Genomic DNA, 21,670 nt, shown 5'->3' with positions numbered 1-21,670 from the left:
TTGCAGCTGCCCTGGCCTAGGGAAAGGCTGAACCGCACACAGGCTGGTGCAAAAGCCACTGGCCCCAGTTGGAAAGGCGCTCTCTGATTTCAATGGACTTTGGATACAGCCCGCATTTAGAGTAATATGCACCGGCAGTTACAAGTCATCCCCCCATCCCCTCACAATTTCCTCTAATATAAACAAAAGGACATTCTGGTCCCCTTTATATACATACATTAAAAGCTGAAATGGTCTGAAATGCTTACAGATTAGAATGCATATATCTATACAACATTACACCTGCCAGAAATCAAAGTAGAAAAGTTTTACAGCACATTATACAGGTCCCTCTAACTTCTAAAAAAACATTTACTGAAATCACCATATTACAAGAAGTCATCACTAACATACCATATAATACTATTCCTTTGTCTTTTACATAATCATTACTTATATAGTAATTTAAAAAAATCACTTTTAAACAAGTATACAATTTTCACTTTAAAATTAACTGGTTAATAAAATTTTGTGCAAAACAAGCCAGCCTCTATAATTAAGTGAATTTATTTATTTATTTATACAAAAAAAAAAAGATAGTTCTTTCAGAAATGCGTCTCCTTTTCTGTAATGGTTGAAATGGTGCCATCTCCTTTCAGTTTGGCATCGCAGTCATTTATTGCTGCAATGTAGGCTCCTCCTCCGAGTTTCCCTCTCATTTTCAGATCTGAGCTAGGTGTAAGCAACTTCCTGAATTTCTAGAAAATTTGAGAAAATGGAAATCATTATCTTTTTCTTGGTCACAGACACACATTTCTTAAACAGATTGACTACAAAACCTCTTCTCTTGCATGCCTGCTTTTCATTTCCCTGTTATAGATACATCCGTAAGACTGCATGCCACACAGTTCTTTACAAATCACACCAGACCAAAGGCTAGAGAATGAAGGCCAGGACAAAGTCAAAGTGAATTTTCATGCTGATTTAGAGTAACATTCCCTTCCATGGAGAAATTCAGCACAATGCTCCGGGTAAGGCCTGTTATATGGGTACATTTTGTTTCTCATGGTATAGTCAAAGGATATATACTGAAAAAAAAAAAATAAACAAGAGACTGCCAAAGTGTATTAAGCTACCATAAAGAACAAAAGAAAAATATACATGTTCAGCTGAGAACTTTCTTTTTCATAGCAGTAACATCAGTAGCAACGTTGCTGCTTACAGCTTGGAGAACAGAGATGTTGCAGGAAGTTGGCTTCCTGAGAAGCTCCCAACTGTAATTAAAAAACCCCTCTCATCGTTCGTGTACGGAAAAGATAATGACCTGTCTGCAGTGCTTCAGCCTACAAGGCAATGCAAAACCAGATTCTATAAACAAAGCCTATTGATGCGTTAAGGAAATATTTAACGTTAAGATTTGTGCAAAACTTCCTCTTTTGACAGGCTAAGAAAACTCTATTATGGACAATTCATTTTTTGTTTATATACCTACAGTAAAGATTTCCTAGGTAGTCTCCAGGCCATAGTTAATCAGCTTAATGGAGTCATTTCAATACGGACTGCCATCAGCCAGCACAATAAACTGCATGTTAGCTTCTCCATTCAAGAAAGCAGTAACTATTACGTTGAGATATACTCAGATCTATTCAGATGTCATACCCTTTGGTTCTGAATGGAGGGTAATTTTGAAAGAGTGGGTATACACTGAGAGATTTTTCAAAAGCGCTAGGTAAGTTAATGAGCCCCAGGTACCCTAGAGACAGGAATTCCCACTGTCTTGTTCTTCACATTGGCATTATCCTAGAGAGTATCAGAAAGACTGAGAAGGCATGAAAGGGTCTGAATAAAGTCCCCTCCATATACGTATTGAGATAGAAGGAGGCAATAGTGGGATACCTACTTTTACTGACTAGTATCTAAGGAAGTCCAGATGACAGAACCAGGCTTTTCTGGAATATGAGAAATCCCAAACGGCCGAATAAGATTTATATGCTTGTTTCTTCCATTATAGCCATCTTCACTGTCCTTCTTTGAAGAAAAGGTCTTATATTTAATAATCTTAACCTCAGCCTAGACCTGAGATAACCTGATACCGAATGTTAGTAAATTGCACTGAATATTTCTTTTTGCCTCTATTTCTCACTTAGAGAACTGTAATCAAGAAAACTCTCCAGAAGACCTATGTGAGGTTTGCTACCCAGCTCCTGGAGGAAAATCCTGGCAGCACAAACATTAGTTACCAAAACATGGAAAGAAAGCAGCTGACCTGAATGAATGGCTGGTGCAAACCTTCTTGAGGGATTTAACTGATGTTACAGACATCTTAAGCTACAAATTGAGCTGGAACAGAGCACCTTAAAGCTATCGTATAGGTTAGTTTACCACAGGCTGAAGTCAGTGAAGGCAAAAAAAAAAAGAAATTCAGAAGTTTTTCCCAGGGAAGTGGTTGAGTCCCCATCCCTGGAGGTATTTAAAAGACATATACCTTATGGTATATGTAGTGCTTAGGGACATGGTTTAGTGGTGGACTTGGCAGTGCTAGGTTAATGGTTGGACTCGATGACCTTAAGGGTCTTTTCCAATGTAAACTATTCTATGATTCTGAGAAAATTCAAATGTCTCTTTCCACCAGTGACTAAGAGGCCTAACCCAAGCTGCCACTGGAAGAGGTACGTGGCATTGCCTTTTTGATTAAACTGTGCTTAGTCTCATGCAGATGAGGATTCACACTCCCTTCCCACTTCTTTTTCCAGTATCTTTAATCTGAAAATACATCTTACCTCTATGAAAGTGCCTTCTGTCTTCCACAGCTTAATGCAGATCCACAAAGGGATACAGATCATGGAAGAGAGCGCCATCATCCACCCTATGCCATAGCCCCAGTCAGGGTATATATATACATTGTTGTATTTCAAAGGCTTGTATTTCACCAGGAAAAAGATGAAGATTCCCTGAAATAAGCAGAGAAACATATTAGCGGTATTTGAAAAAACACTGCCTATGTAACAAGAAAATGATTAACTATTTAGGCAAGGCCAGTCTCCCTAAGGATGGAAAGCAGAGGTAAGCTTTTCAGTCAGAGAAAAAAACCAAAACAGCAATATCTATGTACAGCTTAAATAACACGTCTCAGTACCTTCCACAGAAATGAACAACCTTTCAAGTTTAAATCCTATTTACTTCTCGATGACAATAAAACCTGCACTTTGATGGCAAACAGTACCTGGGCAGGAAAGATTAAGTTTTGCTACCGTGAACCAGCTGTGATTAAGTAACACAAGCTGCGTTCTCTCCAACCTGTCATGATGAAAAAGGAAAGCCAAAATTTTCAAAGTTGCCTTAATCCGCTGTCTGTATCTGCAGTTCTGCAGGCCAACTCTTTCATCCTCACAAAAGCTCAAATATATATCTGTCTAAATTCGACAGGTGTCTAATCAAGCCGTTTGGACCATTTAAATTTATGAAATATAGAAAAGTTACTATGTACTTTTCTCCAGAGTGGTGAAAAGAGTGTACAAGAGCAAGTGATATTAAGTTCATTTCAGAGTTGGTGGAAATGAGTCAGAAATTTTCCCAAGTTTGCAAATGAACTGGCAGAGCTCAAGGGAACCTGGATCTCCAGGTGCCCCAGCATCTGTGGTTTTGCAGTTGCTATCATTTACGTATTGGAGAACTGGAATATTTTAGTATCTAATCCTCAAGCACTCTTGGATCAAATTTATGGGCAATCTGGTCATGCTCCTTTTGTAATTTTGTCCCTGTTACGTAGCCACGGCAGATTGCCAGAGTTGGCACCAGTACTGCTAAATTCTGGTAAGGCAAATTCCTTCCCCTTCTTCAGGCATATGAGATGTGCTTTTGGCCTCTTCTACTACTTTTGCTAGAAGAAAAAATGTCCTGTCTTCTTTGAAAAATGTCTACTCACCCAAAGAGAGGGAAGGAAATAGGAGGCTGGAGCAGCAAGGAAACCAGCACAAGTCTGGAGGAGCTTGAGTTATGCTGGGTAGACACAAGGTATACTACCGACGCAGTGAAAAAAAAGCCTCCATTGCATTGGCAAATGTTCATTTAGGACCCTGAGTTTATTTTTTTCCTATTATTGTATATGCTAAGATTTCTCACAATTCACAGAACATTTATAACAATTTTTACAGATCCTACAGAGTGGTTTTTAATTAAAACACACGCTACAAATCAATAGGTGTTTTTCTCAGCTGTTGTGAACTATTAGCAGCAGCAAAATTCTAAAAATATGCACAGAAAACCCTCTTTATGTCTAAAACAAGTTAATTGGGTATTCTGTACTTACTGCGCAAATACCTGGAGTTAAGACCATCCAGCACCATTTAATCAATGACAGTGGTTTGTACCCAATCATATCTTCAATGTTATCATAAAAGCGATTGCTGCCTGCCCAAAAAAAAACCAAACAAAAAGCAGATGTGGAACGTACATGTAAGAGGTTGTATAGGTGAGTATTTAAAACAGGAAAGAGAAAAACATAGGTTCTGACAGAGCTGCAAAGACTGAAGCTGCTATCTCTTTCCCTGACACAAACATCTCTCTGTCATCTGCTCCATACTTGTGGCAGAGATCGCTGCCTACATCTGTATCTGACCAATACGAACAGAGAGTAGGAGTGGGCGAGCTGTCAAACAGAAATGGCTTCTGGACAGTAACAGTCTGAGCAAGCCCAGTTAAAGAGTATATATACATGCTACAAGCTCATGGATGAATCCCTAGATAGCTGGGGACATGTGTGATCTGAAGTTCATGCGTTGCTTTACAAAGTAAAATTGTCAGTCCTTTGTGAGCAAAACATGCTTGAGGGTGTAACCATGAACATACCGGCACTGTGGTGGTTTTCTCTTGACTTTGCTGACAGACAGAAACAGCAGAGCTAGGGGCACCACTGTGTCCCTTCTGTGTTAACGAGGCATGAACTCCAGCTTCCCTGGATTTATCTGTGAGTGTCCGAAGTGGAAGGGAACATGCCCTTTGTGAGAGGAGAAAGACTTATTGCCACCCCTACTTTCTAAGGCAGCTAAGGACTTCCTCGGTGAAGGAAGGTGGAGGTCAGTCCTGACAAGGGCCAAGGGAAAAAAAAAAAGTTATTCCACTATCTTTGTTATTTAGAGTGGAAAAAAAGGCATTCCTGACTTTTGGTAGGGCATGGGAATGTGGAGGGCCCCACTCCATAAGGGTACAAGGCTTTCACATTGCTTTTATGCAAATAGAAAACTTTCATAAAAACTCAAAACCACAGCAATTTTCAGCAACTTACCATAAACCCAGCCTATGCAGACACATTCAAATATGGCAACAAAAAGAAGGCACATGCCACTAGCTGCATAAGAGTCAAATAACTGAAAGACGTACATCCCACCCTGAAAGACAAAAACAGAAAAAGGAAAAAAAACACTGCGTTGGCACCAGCAGGAATATTTCATAGCAAATATGGCTTTAATTACACAGTCAATCTGTTGGTTCCCTGGCAATCTTCCTACTAAAGTTGGTTCCTTCTTGAACAAAGAATATTCATTTCTCAGTGATTTGTTATTGTGAAAGATTTTTTCTTCCATAGCACTTAAGGTTATTCCCTATGCCAGTTGAATACTGTGCATTTGCTTTAAGGTACGAAATCCTGGAGTGGAGAGAACTACATTTGACTCGTTTCCAAAACGCTCTCCCACCTCCATGCTTTTTCTCAACTTCATTTGTTATCACATCAAGCTGTAGATAACTACAGGTGCTTTTGATCCCCAGATCACTGCACGTGAAGATGCAGGGTCTTGTTTTTGTGTCTGTGCTATTCATATGTAAAAGAATTAGTTAAAATGTGGGAAAAGAAGGCAAAATCTGTAGCTACTAGAAGTACTCTCCAGTGGCACAGGGACTGTAAAATGAGTAAACTGACCTACAAAGTTTGAATGTAGCTCACAGCCTTTAAGCCACATTACTTAAATGAGTCATTATTATTTGACAAAAAAAAAGTGAAATAAGAATCACCCTGACTCCAAGCAAACTTTTAAAAAATGTTTTCCTAACAAGTTAAAAATTATTCTCCAAATGGCTTTAAAATAGCAACCTCTGCACTTCTAGAAAGGAGAGCAAACGAAGCAGTGTCCTAAATTAGCATGGCATCCATACACAATGTGCACTCTGCTGTCAATGGTCTGTAATTTTCTGCATTCAGTGGTGCCACAATGCCAATCAGTATGAAAAAGGTATGTGTGCTTAACTAAGACATCCTCACTTACTTACTGTTTGACTATGACTCAACTATATTAATTGTCACATCTATCAAAGACATAATTCTTTTCATCTTTTCCTGTATTTTTTCTCTTGCTTACAACAGTCAGAACTGTTCAGAGAACTGGCTGGCTTTCTAGAGCCTTTGCCTCGAGGCAAGATGAGAAGAAAACCTATGAAGTCCAATTAATAACATTATGGATAACCTGACTATTAAAATTATATGAATAATATTACACTACTTTCTACGCAAGGTACTTAATCGTTTATCACATATGCGTTCAATATTGAAATAGTAATGAGGAGGAGATTCACAAAAGATCATTTCAATAGAGAGGAATCCTAAGACTTCCCTCTTTGCAGAAAGCTATGTGAAGGAAATAGGGGCTTGAGATCATCTCTTCAGTTGAAATGTAATGCTATTTGGGTAGTACATACGATCCATTACATCTCAGACAATTTTCTGCAAATGGAAGAGAACCCTAAAAACATAAAGAAAACTAAATCAAAAACAACACCTAGGATTTCCCCCTTTTTTTCTCTGCGTTAACTGACTGAAGCTAAGTTAAGATGGACTCTGTAAACTTGAAATCCTGCCTAAATCTTACAGAATATAAGAATGTTCTAAAGTTATTGTATATAAAACTGCATTGATGTCCAAGCAGGCATTTGGCAAAGCTAGTCCTGTATAGCTAGGAAATGACCATATATTTGAATGAGAAACTTTTCCTATAAGGTAAAATACCTTTTATGAATAATCCAAAGCCTGAATAAAATCCAGGAATGTGTATTTAGAAATGCAAGAGAGTATAAGGACAGAGTTGGGATATACCTGGAGTACTGCGTTCAGCTCTGGGGCCCCCAAGATAAGAAGGGCATAGGCCTGTTGGAGCGGGTCCAGAGGAGGGCCACGAAGATCATCAGAGGGCTGGAGCACCTCTCCTAGGAAGACAGGCTGAGAGACTTGGGGTTGTTCAGCCTGGAGAAGAGAAGGCTCCGGGGAGACCTTATAGCAGCCTTCCAGTACCTGAAGGGGGCCTACAGGAAAGCTGGAGAGGGACTTTTTACAAGGGCATGTAGTGACAGGACAAGGGGTAATGGCTTTAAACTGAAAGAGGGTAGGTTTAGATTGGACATAAGGAAGAAATTCTTCACTGTGAGAGTGGTGAGGCACTAGAACATGTTGCCCAGAGAAGTTATGGATGCCCCATCCCTGGAAGTGTTCAAGGGCAGGTTGGACGGGGCTTTGAGCAACCTGGTCTAGTGGAAGGTGTCCCTGCCCATGGCAGAGGGCTTGGAACTAGATGATCTTTAAGGTCCCTTCCAACCCAAACCATTCTATGATTCTATGATATATTTACCCTTGGAAGTCTCACTCATGCATAATGCTTTGATGCCTTACTGAAGTACCATGGAATGGAGCGTTCTCTACCAGCGTGTCATTTCTGCATTGGATCACAGCTGCTTAGATTGCCTAGCTGATGATGTAAATAAGTCACATCTCTCAGTAATAACTTATGTCTCTCTAGTGATACTGAGAAAAAAGTGTTTCTCTGTCCTTTAGGTTTCTGTTGAGCAAAAAGTTATAGTAAAAGCACTGAGGAATGTCAGCCCTCCCAGACCAGAATGCAAATGTTGAAGTAAAATTTTTTTAATTAAATAAGATTTTTTTCCTTCTAATGCAGATGCTTTTTTGATTATTAGCTACACTGCTTTTAGCTCTGCCAGCTGACTGCTTCCCAAAATCTCACAAGTGAACATCTTTATTGCAAAGAGCTCACTGTGAGGTTCAGCAAATACCTGAGCAAATTGGAAACTTAGAGATCAACCAACTAAGACAATACAACGTAAGGAACACAATTCTGCAAAACCCCTGCAAGAATATTCCTGTCATTTTGGAGAACTTGCTTCCTCTTCACTCTTCATGCTTATATTTCTTTTAGCCTGTACATCTCGATAATATACCTCTCAGTGCTCTGCTTAACACTTGTACTGTGGGAGGAATTATTCAAGGTTTCTACATTTTACATAGCAAAGACAATTTTTCTTACTGGAGGTAAGAATGATTACAGGCAAATTTGTCTCTATAAGGTTGCTCTGCTCCAATGCACAACTTATAGGGACACACATCTGGAAGGAATCCTTAATCAACCAGTGTCAATTCCTCTGTTCTCACAGGGAACATAATACCTTTCATAAACTGACAATCTGAATTCCAGTTTAAAGCCAGAACTATTTTCTTGGAAAAACTTCTAGAACCTCACTGTTCCGATGGATAGAAATCCTTTCTTAATTTTCAGCCTAATTATTCATGGCCAGCTTACACACCCTGGGTTGGGGATGAGGGAGGAGACATTCTTTATGCAGAAATAGTTCATGTTTATGTTCACTGTCACATCTATGACGAACTTACAGAAAGCAATCCATTCACCCTTGCTAATATTATCATTTTGCTAGTTTCTGGTAAAATTGGCTCTGTGCTCCTAGGATCATCCTCACTGCTCTGTTGTTCCAATCTGAATACAAGTATCCAGAGTCATACATAATATTTCAGTGGGACTATTACCTTGTCCAGTCATGGGACTATTTCTATCTCTCAATTGGAAATACCTTCCCGAAACATCTAAGAAACATAGTTTTATGTCTACAGCGTATTTGTAGTGCTTAGTTTCACATCCAGATACTTCTCTTTCCTAATCATTTTCAATGCCTAGTAGAAATGTTTACTACTACCTGGATGACCTTATACCTTGTGCTACTACAGTCTACCCTATCTTTAATACTCCAGACATCCAGTCCTTTCCTATCATTATGCCTTCTTCTGTAACCCAGGAACATCAGAGTTAATGAAGCCTGATTTGGACTTAAATCTTATAGATGACTGTGAGCCCTTGTACTTCATGCGCTCATTAGGCTACAGCTTTTTTGTGAATTCTCTGTTTTTTAAAAAAGACTGAACTCATGCTTTGTTCTTTTGAATAATAAGGACACTTCTAGGACTTCTCTATCTGGCTGCCAACTTTCATGAATGTTGAACTTCCATGAAAAAGGACTTATCTTTGAAACTTCTGTTAAATTGACTGAAATCTGCCAATAGGTTCAAAATTTAAAATGAAGGAATGCATCGCCAGAGAGCTAGTCGCATGTAGCCAATGACTATATGACTTGTTTCCGTAGCAAGTCGACTACAGATACTAGATAAAATTGCTACCAAGCGCTGTCTGTGTAACTTCACTAAGAATCTCACTTCAGCCACTGTCTCTTTTAACACCAACAGTCGTCATCATCTCTTTGTCCAGTTACTTGTACCAGTCCTTTTCTTTTGAATAAAATTAATAATTTTTCGTGTCGTGAATTTTCAAGTCCTTCACTGAAGTACATAAAACTTCTGCTCAACTGCATTTGCTTCATACAGTGTCATATCTCTTATCAGAGAAAGAGATCTGATTAGTCTGGCACAAACTGTCACTAAAAAAATAATAGAAGTTTCATTTTGTCCTAGTCTTCACTTTCTTCCCCATCTTTAGATATTCTTTTCTTGAAAGTGTATCTAAAGCTAATATATTCTGATTTGTTGATTTATTCTATTAGTTGTAAAAACTTGCATACTGAGGACAACAGACTAACATGCTCACAATTGCCTAACGCCTTTTTGGGGGTGAAATTTGCTCATTTTCAGTAACCAATTTGAAAAGCGCATAGTCTAAGAACTGTGGATCTCTGTAGGGGGAATTTAAGTGACCGCAGATGAGTTCATGAAGCCCTAGGAGGCTGCTTCACTGGGAAACCCTGCCTGAGATCGCTGCACAACAGAGACACATTGTGGCCCTTCATGGTTAATACAGCAAGGCTTCCTCGGACAAACATTCCTCAGACATTTAATTCTACAGCTCCTCAGACATGGAACTTTTTTCTTCACCTCGCTCCCTGGTACAGGGAGGGGCTAATGGCCCAGCGAGCAGAAGAATATGAGCAGAGGAGAGTGTAGGCTCTGCCCCTCTTCCTCCTGTCTTGAGAGGGTAAAGTGAAGGAGAGGAAGACTGTTGATACAACTCGCTCTGTAAAGCAAGCACTGAGCAGCAAGACTAACCTCCTACCAAGTACCAAAGGATCCCAGAGTCCCTCCCCAGCCTGGGTACCAAACGCAGCAGTGCCAGACATGTTGTATCATGAGCTGATGGGATGGACTGACACCCTCAGAATTTTTGGTTTAGAACATCCCAAAGCAAACACCGTGGTTTGTTTGAAAAAAATTTTTTTTCTCTCTTTTTTTTTCCCCCCACTCTTACCGAAGTAATTTCTGCTCAGAAATTGGCTGTATTGCTTGACCTGGCCTGGTGATACGAAAATCAAAGATGTTTTAGTTTTCTATTTCACTTTACTTCATCTTCTTTATTGATCTCTTCATCCAAAATGCAGCTGTTTTCAGACTGCTCTGCCCAGAGTAAGTAAGCAGAAACCACGATCAGTATATCTGGTTGGCTGGTGCAAAGCAGATGGAATTTCCTTGGCTACGTAACTCTGATTGAAATATCACCTAAGCTCAACTGAAAAACCGAGGCTACAATTCACATTTCAAATGTTACACAGTAGTTGAGAACAGTCTCTCAAGTATTTTGTAGTCATATTCCTCACAGCGAAATTTTTCTATGGCAAATGTTCTTGCATTTTATCTGTTATGATTATAAAGAGAAACCCATTTCCTTTTTTTCTGCAGTAGTACAACAAAGCACATCTTACCTCAGTTAACATTATTAGGCCAATGAAGTATGACACAATGGAAAGGCCGAGAATCAACAGTTCTCTTCTGTAGCCCCTTCGGAAAATCTTTGGGTACATATCTACAACAGCTGTCACAAGGCTTTCAACACACACAAACTAGAACAAATGATAAGAAAGTACAAATGAAATATGTGTCTCATCTGCTGTTGGGATTTGGATTTGCTACCAAACACTTCAAATATCCTTATATGTTCTCATCATAGAGACTGAATGATCCCTGAGGACGCTCTGAGAGGAACACCATTTCAGAATTAAAAAGTCCAAAGCTATGGATTTCCAGTCCAACAGCAAATTCAAATAGTTGAATCCACTGAATATTATCTCAGAATGTATTTGCCCTGCAGCAGATGGATTACTTAAAAGTTGTATCTTTCAAATGTGGCTTGAATGGGACTTAAATAACGTACAAACGTACAATAGGACTGCAGCAGAATTTCATTCCGAGCATCCTGCACTTTTGTCACTCAAAGGAATGCTATGCAGTGCTATGCACCTTCAAGCACTGCTAAATGAACTGCAGCAGGTTTTTTGTAAAATTTCTCTCCATTTTACAGAAGAGAGAAGTTCCACAAAGCTATTAAGTGCCCAAGCCAAGTACATCTAATGAAGGAGGGAAGGAACATTCTTACTAACTTCAAAAATCAGCAGGAAGCAAGAGGCCCAAGCTTCTGACCCAGGGCTCTGGAGCAAGGTTTCTAAAATAGGCAGTAAAATTAATGCCCAAAAGTAGACAATATAAAGCCTGCTTCATTGGAACAGTCAAGAGTAGAATTCAGGAATTGCTCATTTTAAAAAAGACTTTTAAAAATTGTTAGATCAGGAAAAAGAGCAGTTATTAAGTTTAATGATTGGAAATGTCATGCAAAATAAGCACTGAAGAGCTTTATTCTACAGTATACAATCATAAATCCTCTGAACCAAATCATGCCGAGAGCTGAGCTGCATGCTAAAAATGCCAGCTACTTTACATTTTTCATCAAACAGCTTTCACAACTTTTATGGTCACATAGGAAGGACAACTTCTATGCTGTCACTTTGCTGCAGAATATGACTACACATTTCTTGCTATGGTATCTTGAAGTATAAATACACCACAGGAACTTACATTATCACTATCTGATACTCAGTTTCAAAATTTGCAAAGTGCTTTAAAAACGGGAAAAGACACACTGGTATTTTACTGAACTGTGAATTTTAATCACCCATATTTAAGTTCAAACTGATTTCCATGTTAATAATGAAAACTACAGTCAGGCTGAATCAGTGTTCACAGTAAATCATAAAGGAATCTCCAGCATCACATAACTATGATTTAAAATAAGGAACTTGAATCAATGGTTTTAAGCAAGGAATTAAGTTAGGGTTCCTTTTTTCATCAGGTTAGATGCTGTTTACATCAAGGATGCCGATATACACATGCTAGGGAATCTGACAAAATATTTAAACAGTGTTTGTTTCATACCTGACTATCTAATCCAAGGAATATGAGCATCATGAAGAACAGAGTTGCCCACAGAGGAGAAAGAGGCATCATGGTAACAGCTTTAGGGTAAGCAATGAATGCCAGTCCTGGTCCTGAAAAGGAAGAAAAGAGAAGAAATATTTATACTGGTGTACTGGGTCTGGCTGAGATGGAGTTAACTTTCTTCGTAACAGCCTGTACGGTTCCTGTGGTTTGGATTTGTGGATAGAACAGCATTGCTAACACCAGCAGTGTGGCTATGGCTGAACAGTGCTTGCACAGCATCACTTATTAAACTGTCTCTACCTGGACCCACGAGCTTTCTCACTTTTTCTCTTCCTGTTCCCTTCCCCATCCCACTGGGGTGGGCGAGCGGGTGACCAGCAGTGTGGATGCTTAGCTGCTGGCGAGGGTCAACCCACCACAACTTGATTGTTCTTTTATGGCAGGTAAGAGGAGCTAAGTACAAGGTTGAAAACCTTGACAAACTCTACATCTCTAATAGTCTAAATATTTGGTGATGAGGCTAATCAGTAATGGAGACTTGCTTGGCACATCAACTCTGCCTACATCCTGTCCAAATGTTTGAAGGTCAAGAATTCTGTTAAGACATCACTGTACATTCTCCTTCTTTGTGTGGACATACAGCAAGATTTGCATACCTGAATAAATAATAGCGTGTGGTCCTGTGATTGCCTTATATAACTTATTAACATACTCTGGATTCTTTTTTTTTTTCCTAAGACAGGACTGTTATCTGACATCGTGTGCAAGAATGCAGTCAATGGAAAGAGCTGCATCTTGGAAGCCATACGTGGTGCAAGCCAAATGTCTACTGGTTTGTTCAAAATCTGCTCTGCATTTTTGAGTGCTGCTGCTGGTACATAACAGTAATTCATTGGCTGCATATTTACAGAAATCTTTAAAATAGAACATTTTTGCAGTAGCATTGGTAACTTCTCAGATCTGCTAAAATACCATCTCACCTAGCTCCTATTTTCCTGTTCTTATTTACCTGTGCCCATTTTTAAGCTGCTGCAAACTCTCATGCTGTAACAGCTTTTACTGAAGTTACCCAGCTTTTAAAGCAGGGATATAAAGGCAGTATCACAAGGCTGATAAAGGAGTACCTCTGTGCTCCTGCTGCAATAACTTCAGTGAAGACCTGTAATACACTACTGCTTTTTCATTTAACGCAGTATTTGCAAGCTCCTATAGTTTCCAGAGTTGCTGTAGTCTTTTAACCTTTTTCTATACAGTTTCTATAACAGTACAAGCCAGTTGTCTTGGGGGCTTTAGGAAAAGAGAAATACTTTCTGTGACAATATCAGTGAAGCCCTACTTGCTTTGCAGTTTCCCTGCTAACCTTGGCTAACCATGAGAGTCATTTCTCCTTCTCAACAGTTCAGCATTATACTGCTTTTCTTTCTGGGCAGCGCTCCTGTTCTTTTTGTTCTGTTGAGTTTTAAGTGATGCTTAAAGATGTTACATCCTCAAAGGTGTTAAAGAGCAATTAACTTTCATCGGATGCCTAACTCCAAGTGATGGCAATGAACGTTGGATGGTTAATTTCTTGTAGAGCTGGGCCTTTGTGCCTTCAACAGTTCAGCATTATACTGCTTTTCTTTCTGGGCAGCGCTCCTGTTCTTTTTGTTCTGTTGAGTTTTAAGTGATGCTTAAAGATGTTACATCCTCAAAGGTGTTAAAGAGCAATTAACTTTCATCGGATGCCTAACTCCAAGTGATGGCAATGAACGTTGGATGGTTAATTTCTCGTAGAGCTGGGCCTTTGTGCCTTTCTGGACTCAAACCAAGAACTTTTATACTTAATCAACCAGAGTGTCTCGGTGTATGTCCCTGGGAGAAAAACTTACTGACATTAGGAGATGGCATTAGCCGTCTGACTGTTAGAAACCTGTATTTGGATGGTATACATTAAGCAAGACTTCAGAGGACTTCCAAAGATTTCTCCTAAACAGCTGGTTTCTCATTACTTTAATAGCTGTATCTTTTTTTCTTTTTCTTTTTCTTTTTTTTTTCCCCTCAGAAGGAACAAATATTTGTGTGGATTTTGGCCTGTCTCATTTAAAGAAAACTGAATGCTCCTTTCATGAGGATATAACAAGCAAGGGGCATAACTGAGCAATATGTCTCTGCTAAACAATCTTCTGGATGCTCAGCTGGAATAAGTTTATGTTACAATAGCTCCTTGGCTTTATGAATTTAGTGCTACAATAACAGTAATATTTTTCACACATCATTGTGTGGATTTTGGCCTGTCTCATTTAAAGAAAACTGAATGCTCCTTTCATGAGGATATAACAAGCAAGGGGCATAACTGAGCAATATGTCTCTGCTAAACAATCTTCTGGATGCTCAGCTGGAATAAGTTTATGTTACAATAGCTCCTTGGCTTTATGAATTTAGTGCTACAATAACAGTAATATATTTCACACATCAATGTATGACCATAAAAAAGCTAAAAACTCTTATAGCAGTTATTCTAATGAGTCAGGTAACAGGTTTTTAAGAGGAGTTTTGTAAAACTATCTGCAAAACAATCAACTTACCCATAAAATAATGGCACAGACTAAGTATTCTGACAGCAGCCTCTGGGAATTTTTTAACTCAAAAAACTGCTTTTGGAACTTACCTGATTCTGCAACTTCTGCAATGGGCACGCCTTGTTCATAAGCCATAAATCCAAGAACTGAAAAGATAGCAAAACCAGCAACAAAGCTTGTGCCACTGTTCAAGCAGCAGAGCATGATGCAGTCTCTGAAAATATAAATAAAAAACACTGCAGTTGATCTCCAGAGCCTGCGTTTCTTTCATATACTGAGCCAAAGGACTAATAGAACCCCAAGGTTCTGCAGGAATGTACATTGAGTTGCTCATTAAGAGTAAGCTCCCAACTGATAGTGTGCCTGAAAAAATCAGTCAGGCGTAAGCATTTGCAGGAAGATACCATCATAATACCCTTGCTTGTGTTTTAAGTGGTTGAATTGCAAACCTGCTGCTACTCACTTACTGTTTTTTGAGAGAATCTTTAAAAAACATGTAAAAATACTGTAAGAATGGTGTTAAGAACAATTTTTCTACAGTAGTTGTAATAATGTATTCCAGAGGATACGAACTCATTTATAAACTACATAAAAACAGTAGTAGTTTGTTTCCTGGAAAAAAATCCTATGGTCAGATCTCAGCTGATTCTATTCCGGTTACAGTATATTGGCAATATATATCCATACAAAATACAATTCCAATTTGGTATAAACATTTTTTAGGAAGCTGTGGTAATGAAAAGCACCATACATAACCTGAGAAGTGTGTATATACTTAAAAAAGTGCCTAACAAGTAGGCAAAGAGAGTGCAGGGACACTGATCTCTCAGACCTATGTATCCTACACATCAAACAATGACAATTACAAGGCCAAGGTGAAGAAATATTTTTTTTTCCCAGATTGGAAATGTCATAATAGTAAATCACTTTAAAAAAAGGGAAGCTACTTTTGCAGAAAGGTGTGATCTTTCCCCGAGCTCAGTGAAATATTGTTGTTCATCCTGCTTTCAGACAGCACTTCAGGCTTGACAGATGATGAGGTAGGAATGATTTATCATGACGGTCAGTCTTTTAAGACTGTTTGCTACAAGAGACAGCTGAGTGGTTGAGAAAGTAATAATCTAACCTAGATGCCTGAAAGTAAATTAGGATTCTAAAACACTGAAACACAAGGCAAGCCTGTAGCTCTGTCAAGCCTATGCCCTAGTCTGGTTTATTCCCATCCTACTACAGCTCTGAAGCAAATTTTTGTGCAAGCTATCTATGAGAAGAAACAACCCTGTAAAATCTAACAGGTTCTGAATCCACATCTTCAATAATGATTCCCATCTTTGTCACAGATTTGTAGTGACTTTTTGAGAATCGGAGACAATTCATATTTTTGAAGCCCTGGCATATATTCCGGCAAAACTTCTTTGGCAATCTCTCTGTCCTGTTGCTTGTTTCGTTTGGTATTTTTATCCTGTAATTTTATCTCATCAATTTATTAAGTTGAAAGTGAGGTGACCGCTTCCAGCATCTTATTTCTTCACTAATGAGCCCTGCACTGCATCCCACATCTGTTCAAAGCTCGTTCTGTTACTGACTTTGACTCGCCTTGGCGTCGGGCACATACATTCTAAATGGCAGGAAGCAGGCATGCATTTCAGTACTGCAAAGTGAGCGATCAGCTGAACTATGGCCATTGGGCCATGGGAGGCTTTGGCTCCCTCTCATCACCTTATCTACAGTTAATTTTAACCATTATCTTGAGCATGTTTTTATGTTTTCATATGGCATATCATCTATATATTGCCAAAATTTTTCCAGAAATGAAAAAGAATGAATACTCCAATTTGTAGATCAAGACTCAGACATGGAGAAGTCCAGCGACGTTCACACTTCTTTCATGCATGGACTCTCTCTAACACTGTTCATTAGCAGGGGCAAATAGGTCCTTTAAAATACTTTCTGAAAATTCTGAAAATGGTCAGAATTCTAACCTGTTATTTGCTTTTCATATGAAATTGCTTCCTGTAGTTATGCACAGCCAGGCTAGTTATAACACTTTGGATGTTTTAAGGCAAAATAGCTATCTAAAAGAAAGCAACCAGGAGCATGGAGTTCTTTGTGCTTTGCAGAGAAATAAAACAAAGAAAAAGATCATCTTCCTAACCATTCTTCTCAGTGTATTTCAGCACTGAAGTAGCTCTGGAGAGATTCTCACCCCAGCCTATCTCACCTAAGAAAGTGCTGAGTTCAATGTTGAGAAATTAAAACTAAGTGTCATGAAACTCTGTCGATAAGATATGTCAGAAAGATGTACTTTTTAATCCTTTGGGGAAAAAAAAAAGAGATACTACTTCGGTGGGATGGGTCTGGCTGCTCACCAGTCATATGATGCCTCCATTTGGAACAGCCTGTTTTCTGCAGATAAGATTTATTTTAGATAATGCCCAGGCTTCAAATGCAGTCTAAACAACAAGATATTTTTTTCTCATGAATGGTGTGGCACAGGACATTTGAGAGCTGCTGGTACCTAGCCATGCAAAAAAGGGTTGAGGTGGAGACACATTACTCCCTATGCACCTTCAGAGTCCCTGGCGGTTTCTGCTGCTTTCTCTGGAAGGGAGGTCCTAAGGCAAGGCCCAAGTGGTTTAAGCTGGACAATCCTATAAAACTAGAGCATCTGTGAGAGAACAAGAGGAGCACAGACGGTTCTCCACTCACAGGGAAGACCCATGAACCACAGTGCCATGGTACAAAATAGTTACAGGGTACATATGCATTTCTCCAAGGAAATGGGCAAAAGTGAACCTAAGGGGATTTTCATCGTCTCCAGTTAGTGTGGTACCTATTCTCTTGACATAACACAGCCACAGCTCCATCATTTTCTTCCGCAGTTAGTCACAGACTGACCACTTGGTTCTCTGGGGACACAGCAGTGTTTCCTGTCCTAATAAAAATATAACCTCTGATTTTAATTTCCATCCTTCCTTTATCTTTGCAGGAATTCTACTAACTCCTCAACTCCTTCTGTTTTTTTTTCCCTTAGATAGAAGTGTGTAACCTGTAGTTCAGTCTTCTTTTCTGCTACGGGAAGGAAAACTGAGGGGGATCTGGATCCATTGATTGTGAAACCAATGAATTTTAAAACACAAATGCCCAAGAAACATTGGAAGGAGAATGTGAAGTTTATCTAATTTTCCATCAATTTTTTATAAGCATCCTTGGTAGGAAGGCATCAGAGCCTGACTGAAGCCCAAACTGATTTCAAATGAACAGAAAACTTCAAATTTTTATGAAAACTTCACATTCTGTCAAATTAATGTCTTGCCAATCACCTGAATAATTCAAGACATGCATCCCTTATCCTCTCCCTGCCTGACGGGCAGGATACTGCTGAAAATTGATTCTGCCTTCCTTAAGGAGCTTCTCTGATGAAAGAGAAGAGCCCACAGAGCCTTTTGCATCCCTCCAGTTACTTCCCTGCCTTTATGGATCCCCTCAAGACCAATTCCCATTCCTCTTTTCCTCTTAGACTAGAAGCTTGACAAAGGATACATCTTCATTTCTTACAAGTTTTGCCCATTTGTTGACAGTGTGCGAAATCACTCATTTATCTCCTGCACCACAGCAGCAACATGGCAGCTAACCCCCGATTTGTACACGGGGCTCATACATAAAAATTGTCCCGCTGAGGTGCAGCCTCCAGTACAAAGGAGTGGTGCTGGGAAACCAAATGCCGTTTCCCCTCGGGGAGGGGGGGAACCGCACAGTGTCCAGCAGGGAGCTGGATCAGTTCTGCAAATACAGAGCACATGAAGCAGGAACAAGAACATTTTCCTCTTCTGTCTACCGAGGTTGTCTGAAGTCAATCCATCCCTTAAGAAGGTCTGACTGGATTAGGAATTCTTAGCTTGCTAAAAATTAGAGGAAAGATCAGTACACCTTTGTTTTATTTATATGGGGAAAACATTGCCTGCCGATGGTACTGCCATTACTTTCATCTTTTCATAAGAGTCACTTTTGATATAAACTATTGTAAATCCAGGGAGGATCTGTATTAATGTATTACAACGAAAGATAAGTAAGGACAATAAAAATTCATTTCCTCTTCAAAGATGTGAAGTGACTTGTCTGCAATTCATTTACAATCTTAATGAATTAGATCAGGTTGCTAATAAGAAAAACCCACGCGCAGTTTACATTTTCCCATTTCCCACTAAAACACTTCATGTCATTACTTTCCAATGCAACTTTCCCTTAGAAAAAAAAATTTAGTAAAACAGAGTGCAAAAAGAGTGGAAGTAGATGTTACAATCAGACAATATACTGTGGGTATTGCAAGAGGCAACTCCGTAGCTTGATTTTAATTTTTTTAAGTACTAGTTAGAATAGAAATTTAATTTTGCTTTCTACTACATAGCTGCTTTGTATGTCTTGCTCTGTTAACAGCCCTGTTGAAGTCAGCTGCTTTCTGCAGTTAACTTCTGTCCTACTCCTTTCCTCAGATTTCTTAAGAATCACACGTTGGGACACAATAAAATCTGTCCTATTCAGGAAATTTGTGAAAACATTTTGTTAGAGGAATTGTGAAGCTTGGATTCAGTAAACAGTGTTCTGCTGCAGCATCTTGCTCAGGAGCTTTAAAAGAGAGCTGCTGCTGTTCTTTACAAGCTATGCTGCTAGGGTCAGAGGAAAAGAAGGAAAATTACGTAAGCTCTCTGATCACACATCAAAACTGCTTTTTGTAATGAGTTACAAAACCATAGTAGAAAGATTACTGCAGTCCTTGAGGCAGTGACAGAATAGTTTCTAGATGGGATGCAACTGGAAAGAAATAAAAATGAAATTAAATAAGAGAGAAAAGGATTAGCGCCTTTGATAAAGCATCACTTACGCTAACTAGGGAAAACTTGCATTACGCACTGTTCCTTAGGGGCATTCATTACCCTCCGTTGGGGCATCTTTATCGTTATTCTGAAAATAGTGTCAATCAGCACTGAAGATTGGAGGGGACTTACAGTACTTTATGCAGCAAAACATTTGGAATTTTGGCTGTCATAGCCAAGCAAAGAGTAACTTACGTTGCTGCTCAGTTACTTTGCATGTTTAGATGGCAAAGTATCCTTAACTGCCACTGGATAGATTTGCAGACATTCAGCTGGTGGATACATTTGTGTCACTGTGGTTTCCAGTATCCCAATTCCCTCTCTGTCTGGAGGGTCCTACTGTCTGGTGTTTCTCCGACAGAAGAGCAAATTTTTGCTAAGACATTGAAAGAAGGCGGCATTTCCTAAAAATGTCTCCTGAACTCTCCAAGTAAAACTGTAATTTAGAATTTAAATACTTACGCTTTTGGGGTTTTGGGAGTGGCATGTTTAAGGTTCTTTTGCTTTTGGAATGTATTATTTCCTTTATAGAAAAATTAAATTTTAATCTCTGTCTGGAGACCATAATGGAGTCAGTACAATCAAACTGTCATTTACTGTCTTGTATTAAAGGCTGTCAAATGGTAGGAAAACTAATTCAATAACTACTGATGCCAGAAGAAAAAAGTAGTGCTCATATTCCTGCCCATGGCAGTAAAATGGAATGAGGATTTTGTGTGAGTCATACCCTTTTGACATTGATTCAGGAAAGATTAAAACCTACTGAAGTCATTAGCGTTTCCTTACTGATTTCTATAAAGATAAGCAATGAAATGTTATCCATTTCTACTATGCTTTAGCTAGGAGCCAGTAAACTATGGGAAAAAGTGACATTCAGAGCATAGACCAAACTCAGGTGAGTTTTAATAACTTTTTCAGTAAGATTTTTTTTTTTTAAACAGATATATGTTATACAATCAAATATTGCACACACATGCAATTATACATGTATGAAATTCTATATATGATACATGCAATTGTGTATACCTGTGTGTACTGAGTGGCTTTTTGCTGTGCAACAGCCAGATATGATCAAAAGGGATGAATACACCAAATTTTGGAAAAGAGTTCCTCTGAAACAATTATAAGAAACATTATAGATCTCTGTTCTACAAAAACATGTGCATGTGCTTATGATTACTCATGCAAATAGCAAAAGGAAAAGGGAAGTACTGCTGAGCGAAGGTAAGTATACGGACACTTCCATCACTGAAACTAAACGTAAAAATAAAGTGTGGAAGATATTACCTGTAGCAGTTATTATTATAGTTGTTGTAACTTCCCAGGGCTGTCAAGCACCCCAAGCAGATCGCATAAGAGAAAAATATCTGTGTACCGGCATCCACCCACACCTGAAGACAAAAAAAAATGCAGCGGTTAAAAAAGGTCAAGAAGGATTCACCTTTATCCATATATTGACTGGAAATTTGCAGAGGCAACTGTACAGGGTAATAGTGTCTGGCAAACTTCTTGTAAGTCACAACCTTAAAAAAAAAAAAATGCTGTGAGTTAAATTGCCCTCTCCTTCCCAGTGGTACAAACACGGAGTAACTCAGCTGGTCTTCACGGGTTCAACCTAATCTAAGTAGAGAGAGAGAGAGAATTTCTGGAGAAGAACCTCACCCAGTATAAATTCTTCAATGGTTTTATTAACGCTATAAGGTGTTAGTAATTGCAACCTAAATAGAATCATCTGCATTTATTTCATTCTCATTTGA

The 21,670-nt window shown here is 39.0% G+C and overlaps 1 protein-coding gene across 1 annotated transcript in view; it reads right to left on the bottom strand.

Moving 5' to 3' along the window:
• Positions 1 to 584: 584 nt before the first annotated feature.
• The window catches only part of SLC6A11 (solute carrier family 6 member 11), a 113,663-nt gene continuing 92,577 nt past the window's right edge, over positions 585 to 21,670 (bottom strand). Inside the window, exons 7-14 of the mRNA XM_009287049.1 lie at positions 21,201 to 21,304; positions 15,129 to 15,253; positions 12,476 to 12,588; positions 10,972 to 11,109; positions 5,264 to 5,366; positions 4,289 to 4,389; positions 2,760 to 2,930; positions 585 to 737 (exon numbers count right to left, since the gene is read on the bottom strand). Of these exons, the coding sequence (XP_009285324.1) occupies positions 585 to 737; positions 2,760 to 2,930; positions 4,289 to 4,389; positions 5,264 to 5,366; positions 10,972 to 11,109; positions 12,476 to 12,588; positions 15,129 to 15,253; positions 21,201 to 21,304 (1,008 nt within the window). The remainder of the gene's footprint in view (positions 738 to 2,759; positions 2,931 to 4,288; positions 4,390 to 5,263; positions 5,367 to 10,971; positions 11,110 to 12,475; positions 12,589 to 15,128; positions 15,254 to 21,200; positions 21,305 to 21,670) is intronic.

The sequence above is a fragment of the Aptenodytes forsteri genome, unplaced genomic scaffold (assembly GCF_000699145.1).
Source record: "Aptenodytes forsteri isolate BGI_AS27 unplaced genomic scaffold, ASM69914v1 Scaffold105, whole genome shotgun sequence".
NCBI classification, from domain to species: Eukaryota; Metazoa; Chordata; class Aves; order Sphenisciformes; family Spheniscidae; genus Aptenodytes; species Aptenodytes forsteri.
The sequence above is the reverse complement of the archived record's forward strand: the minus strand, read 5'-3'. Positions and strand labels throughout refer to the sequence as shown.